The 6,963-nt window shown below is 39.5% G+C and overlaps 1 protein-coding gene across 1 annotated transcript; it reads right to left on the bottom strand.

The window, feature by feature from the left end:
- Window positions 1-3,370: 3,370 nt before the first annotated feature.
- LOC141481952 (uncharacterized) lies at window positions 3,371-5,313 on the bottom strand. The gene is made up of 2 exons (XM_074174446.1): window positions 4,657-5,313; window positions 3,371-4,593 (listed from the first exon to the last, which is right to left on the bottom strand). The coding sequence occupies exon 2, from the start codon at window positions 4,587-4,589 to the stop codon at window positions 3,468-3,470; it is 1,122 nt and encodes a 373-aa protein (XP_074030547.1). The 5' UTR covers window positions 4,590-4,593; window positions 4,657-5,313; the 3' UTR covers window positions 3,371-3,467.
- Window positions 5,314-6,963: the final 1,650 nt, after the last annotated feature.

Here is a 6,963-nt window from a genome sequence, read left to right as displayed (position 1 = left end):
ATATATGTTTCAGGCCAATACCCATGGCAGTTGTAACACACTATATGTTTGCCAATTTTGATTGGAAAGCCGCGTATTGTCGGTTTTGTATCCCACTCTTTAGGGAAAGACATATTCACTGATAGATGTACAAATATTCAATCGATGAATTTAACTACACTCTCACGCTCCCATGTTTCCTTCTTATAAACAGGTACCGTGAAGAGTGGGGTAGAGTGGAGGGAGCTACCACCACCACTGTCAAAAATCATATAAAAATCGGTGAGTGATTGTAAACTTCAGTCAGTATTCAAGTATCACCACAAGAATACATTAATATGTCTGCCCAGAGAGCTGCTGTGTTAGCATTATTATCTCAGAGAGATATTAATAACCATGAGCTGGTGGAAGAGTTTGAAGACGTTGGACAGATAGTGGGTGTTGACGAAGAAAATGATGGTGGAGATATGCAGTATGAGGTGAATGAGCAAGGTGCAGAAGGTGGCTTAAATATCGAAGACGATGAGGCAATTGAGCAAGGTGTTGGGGATTTAGATATTGATGATGATGAAGAAGGTCTTGTTGAAGAAGAAGATGAAGGTATCGCAACAGATTCGACTCACGAGACTGACGACAGCGGAGTAGTTATTGGCAATGTTGAGTGGTTGAATATCACTGAGACATTGGATGATCCGTTAGATTTGTATTGTGTAACGGATAGCCATGTCAGGATCAAAACGATTGACGGTGAAATAGAGAAGTTGTGTTGGTGTTGCTTCCGCTTTTATTCTGTGCGGAATAACAATGGAGGGTATTATGAGCACGTCGACATTCATTACACCGCCCGCTTCATGGAGATGGGGCAAACATGGTGTAAAGCATGTGTTAGGCCTTTGACCAACTTTAGGAGAATAGCCGTCTGTATCATATGTAACAACACCCCACCTCTGGAGATGTAACCGTGGACCTTCGGGTCAACAAAAAAAAAACAGCACTTTTCAGGGCTACATTATTTAAACAAAGAGTAGATATCTCATAATGAGATTGCAACAACACCCCATCTGCGGTGCAGTTACCGTGGACTTTCGGGTCAACAAAAATACAGCTCTTTTCAGAGCTACAAACAAAGTGTAGATATTTAATAATAAGATTGATCACTCAGTCAAAGAAATAGAATATTTTGAGTGTCACATAATCATACGAAGAGTAGTTTGTAATATATGGATATACCTCTAAAATGTACATCCATATACATATGAGGTATGCACAAATGTGTTATAGAATATGTATGTTCTCTGAATATCTTATCTGTGTAAAATAAATCACATTGAAAAATGATTGTTTAAGCGTCCGAGTGGATTTGAATCTGTTTGATAACATACTAGCTCTCTCTTATCTGAACAATTGCAGAATTCATGTCAAGATTTGGAAATATAATTTTCATAAGACAATATTTCAAATTCGAGGGGTGTTTATTCAGAGTAGTCAATAAGAGTAATTGGTATTGTAATTCAGAATATTTATTTCAAAGGTGGAAAGGAGAGAGGGAGGTAGACACTGCCCCAACCACGCAGTGTCTCGTGTACACCAACCAAACAAAATGTGTACTCCGAGGAAGGATAAAGGATGGGTGAAATAGGGAAAAAAATAGGGAAAAAAAAGGAAAGGATTACAAGTCGTCGTCGTCGTCGCTGTCATCGGGTCGGGGGAAGTACTGCCACATCACCGAACCCTCAGAAAACGCCATTTCCTCCGCAAATGCGTCGTCGTCCCAGAGATCGTCATCATCATCATCCGAGCTGCTCGAGTCTTCGGAGTGGTCTTCGGTACTGGTCACATGCAGTACCTGGACCGAAGATGTGGAAGGGTGATGAGGCGTGGTGGTTGAATCGGCCTCCATATCTGGATTCTCCATATCGGAATCCTCCAACTGAAGATCCGGGAGTAGCGCTGTAGGTTCTTCCGCCTGGGGTCCGGTCGTGGAATCGGCTTCCTGGTATGTTGACATGCTGACGATAGCTACTCAACTGAAGATTACATTGAGGAACTCCTACATTTATACTCTTGCACAGGAGGGGGTATAGTGGGAGGCGGAGTGGGGGGGAGGTGGGGGTCACAAAAAACGCGCCCCGGATGCAAGTGGCGAATGTTGAGCGCCCCAGGCCGCGAAGCGGCCTGCTGAGCGATCGCTTCGCGATCGCCTATACAACCTTTCCCTTCGTTACTTATCCGAATATACATTGCTTGAAATTTCTTTATGATACGAATTTTTATCAACATTATTGAAATAATGTTCCAAAGATATTCAAAGATAATGATTAACTGTTTCCATTTTCTAATTAGTTCATTTTAAAGCGAAACAACTAACGTTTCACCGCAAGGGTGTACCGATATAGCCCTATTTTTTTCACTACTACCAAATAGAGTGGTTAAGTTGAATGCTGCCCCACCCACGCAGCATTCCGTGTGCACCAACCAGGTACTATGTGCACTCCGAGGAAAACTTAACCTAACCTACCTGATCATCATCATCATCATCTATAATGATGATGTCAGGTTCGGGAGAATCAACCACCACGATGATATTTGGTGGAGCGATTTGATGATCTTCAAGCCACAGTTGATCCACAAGTTCTGGGCTGGCAAATTCATCATGTTCAAACTCATCTTCGTCTGAGGTTACATCTTGTTCTTCATTCAGCTCTATTGTTGTATCTGAATACCCATCGAATTCATCATCGGGAGATGTTGAATCAACTACAGCAACTTGAATGTCACCATAGGACCAATTCTCTGGTGGGGCAAAATGAGGTTCACTGGTGGAATCAGCTTCCCGAATAATTGGTGTTGCTTGATTCATGATGAACGAACAAGTTGAAGAATATTGAGAATACAATCTTATTTATATGATTTGAAGAAAGTGGGGTAGAGTAAGGGAAGGGGAATATGTGAAAAATAAAGACCCACTAGGTTATTTATTCAAGTATTGATGTGAGAATTGGGGAATAAATCCAATATAATATTCATTAGATTCATGATTTCATTTTTACACATTCACATAAATGAAATTTGTTTGAATATTGTTGAGAGAAGTAATGATGAGAGAAGTGTCAAAAGGTTTTGGAATTATACTCAGAGCATTACTAGAATCACCTTTATTTATTCTCTAGAAAAAATAACTATTTTACAATTCACACACTTTCAAATGATGGAAATTCTATACAATTATTCTATTTAACTAATTTTATTCTATATACTACATGTGACTAGAAAATGACTAGAATGAAGGAATAAATACTGCCCCAATCACGCAGTATTTTGTGTGCAACAACCAAAATAGATATGCACTCCAATATTCCTTATTTTATTTTTTCATTCATAACCTTAAAATTAACATGCAAGTTTTTATTATATTCCTAAAATTACAATTTTTTTATTCTAAACATACATCTAACTTAAACTAAACAAAAATATATTTACAAAAGGGGTTAGGTATTAAGGAACCCCTGGCACATGGCATCCCATTCCTGAACAAGAGGTCCATATTTTTGGATGTAAGCCAAACTCTTTCCTTGTTGCGAATCTTCTTCTTGAAGTTTCGCCCTAAGCAAAGAGAGTCGCTTCTCTAATTCCAGTTTCTGGGCCTCGATGGTGGAAATATCCGCCATCAAGGCCCTTTTTCTGGAATCAGAACCATCCACAACCTTCTTTTCCCGCAAATATCTCTTTTTCACAGACTGTGCATAGGTAATAGACTCTTTGAGTTTATTACCCTCTACCACAGTCTGTGAAAGGACATTTTCCGGGCCAACCTCTTGTTCGGAATGCTCAACACGTACCTGGGGGGTGACTGGAGGGGGTGACGCATTCCGATGGACCTGGGGGGTGGCTGGAGGGGGTGACGCATCCCGATGGACCTGGGCGACGACTTCCACCAAGTTCTGCACCTCCATCACTGGAAGGGGTGCTGTAGGCCAACCACCGTAAGGTGAGTTCTTTTCACACTTTTTGCGAAAAGCACTCAACTTACCACCCCTCCCACCTTTGGCTTTGGATGCCTTCACAGGTGCGGACTTCTTCACAGGTGCGGACTTCTTCACAGGTGCGGACTTCTTCATCTTCTTGGCCCTCTTCACCGGTTTCTCGAACTCATCCCCTGAATCGATGGGGGATAATGGTTCGATGGGCGATAAGAAGCTTTGAAGATGCGATAAATCCGCCAGAGACTCGTCCAGGTCCGGGTTGTAGACATTCAGTAAATCTTCAATTTGGGGTGCTGACGAAGAAGTTGGTCCACTGAATGTCGACAAAGTTGGTGGGGGGTCAATCTCCTCCTCCTCGGGGGTTGGTTTGAAGTCCTCGAAAAAGAACTTCAAGTCAGGAGCCGCCACTTCCTGGGTGGAAGTCATCCCCGGTGGTGGAATGGGAGCCGCCACTTCCTGGGTGGAAGTCATCCCCGGTGGTGGAATGGGAGCTGCAGCTGGTGTTGCAGCTGGTGGTTGTACCATGATGTCCTGTAGGACAACCACCCTCCTCCGCTCTACATCCTCCAACTGTCTCTCACTGAGAGTGGTAATCGGGGTCATCAGAGCATTCCTCAGAAAAGACATGATTCTAGAAAGAGAAAATGAAAATATTAGACAATATAATATAAATAGTATGGAAGTGTGTACTTACATCAAGCTGCTTGGAATTTTCAACTAAGTTGGCTGGCAGGTATCTCAGGTTGGCTGCTTCTTTCGAAGGAAGACTGCAATCGAATGATGAACTGTGGCCTCCTCCTCATGTTTTATAGCCGTATGCTCCCTACCACTTCGGGTGGGAATGGGAGTGGGGGTGGAAGTGGGGTAGGATAATTCGTTTGAAATATTCGACAAGTATGAATTTTACAATTTGTTGAACAAACCAGGTAATGAGTGAAAAAATTCAATTACTCGATTGCTCTTCCAATAAGGCAATGAGTAAATTTAATTTCTTGTCACTTATACTGTTTTCATCTTTCAGTACATTCAAAAGAATTCTTAAATTTTGTTCGGAACTTGTCTGATAGAATTCAATATCGTTGTGGCCCCAAGGTAATGTCTTGGTGGTATTAGGAATGATGAATCGCTTATCATCATTATGTGATAGCGCGACTTTATTGCACATCAACGTGTAAATATCATGTAAATCACTCCTGAATACATTCATCTTTCTAAATATTATACCGCCTGTTTCAACAATCCTAATGTAATCTTCAATTGAAATTTGATTTTTTATAACGGATTTTTTAATACCTTTTGCTTTCTTTATTTCATCAGACACACTTTGTACATGATATGCTTTCGCACCGGTGCCATGGAAACTGATGATGGGATCACTCGGAAGTTCATCCTTCATATTTCCAATCACCGATTTGCTAACTGGCACATTGAATTTATTACCCAACCTATAGTTAGAAGTGTCAAATTTGTCAACATTTGCAATCATAAAATTATAAAAATTATCCGTCATTATTTTCAGTATCAAAGAATCCGTATCGGTATAGAGAAGAGAAGCTTGTGGTCCGTAATGTTTTTTGATGACATCATAGAAAAAATCATAAATGACTGTTTTCGACATATCCAATATACTGAACCCCAAATACAATGGTTTATTATAACAAACCTTAACTTTATCCATATGTATGACGACAAAGTCTTCCGAAAATATGGATAATGTTTTGGAATTGGGACGAGCTATCAAAGCATTGGCGCCCATACCTCTTCTTATGGATTCCCAATGTGTGACAATTCGAATGTCTCTTCTATTGTTTACATTTTCCATCGTTTTGCCAAATATGGAATTTATATTCAATTTGAAGTAACCCTTCTCAAACTTATTGGAAGCCTTATTTCTCAAATTTGTATTTAAATCGATATATTTTTTCAGCCACGGTGACTGATTGAATCTGAGAATTCTATGAGTTTTCATCACCATCAAACCATTACGGACCGCTTGTTTCAAATTCCTATAATGAACGATATATTTCTTTTTATCATTCAAATTAGGAATAAGTTTGGGTATTTTGGACTTTGAACCAGGTGGTATAATACTTTCAACCAAAAATGGTAAATCCGAATGTAGATCGTGTAACTCGACAGGATAATGCACATCTACTTCAAGTATGTATCCTTGGGGGCTATCATCTGGAATACTATTGATATCCAACTGACATATTTCACTGGCGGTCAACCAAGTGAACCCACCAAAAGGTAATGATTGAGACATGCTATGACCATACAGATTTGTTGCATCCAAATACATTATGAAAGATGAAGGTTCTTCGGGATTATAATTTGGAAGAAACTGATTGTTTGCAATATGCTTTCTCTCCGAACACTGGCTTACACCACCACGTATACCGTTTTGGAGAAAATGCACCATATCGATATCAGTTAATAATTCCAAGTTGACACCCGTATACTTCAACATAGCATCCCAAGAAAGACCTGGAGAAGTGAAATAGTGAGCAGGATCCAATTTATATGTATCTAAACTCATATTTCTAAAATTTTCAAAAATATCGCACAACAGTAGAACATCAGATTTTAGGTATATGTCAGAATATTCACCCAAATCTTGACAATTGAATGTGTTCCATACCTGCTTTACTCTATCATAATCCTCATCAGAAACATGTTTTTCATTTAATTTATCATAAAAGTCCACCTTTGATGGTATACTAGAATAATTTAATTTATCTAAAGAATCGATAAAACTGTACGGAAAAACACCTTTCTGCCTCATAAGTTTGAATTTATCCTGTTCCGGAAAATATTTTCTTGTTTCCACAAAATGTTTTTCATCTAAATTGTCACCTAACTCTTGAAGGGAAGCAGCCATAAATTTAAAACTATCGATGAACCTTAATTTCAAAAACTTATTTTTCGTCACTCCATTGTGATCTACTATTCTCTCCATAATTATATGTTTCGTGAAGGAAACATACTTTTCTTTAGTTTG

This window comes from Leptinotarsa decemlineata, unplaced genomic scaffold (assembly GCF_025532065.1).
Source record: "Leptinotarsa decemlineata unplaced genomic scaffold, Ldec_3_MD MMD2_P_RNA_scaffold_12, whole genome shotgun sequence".
Taxonomy (NCBI): Eukaryota; Metazoa; Arthropoda; class Insecta; order Coleoptera; family Chrysomelidae; genus Leptinotarsa; species Leptinotarsa decemlineata.
This window is presented reverse-complemented; position numbering and strand designations above follow the sequence as displayed.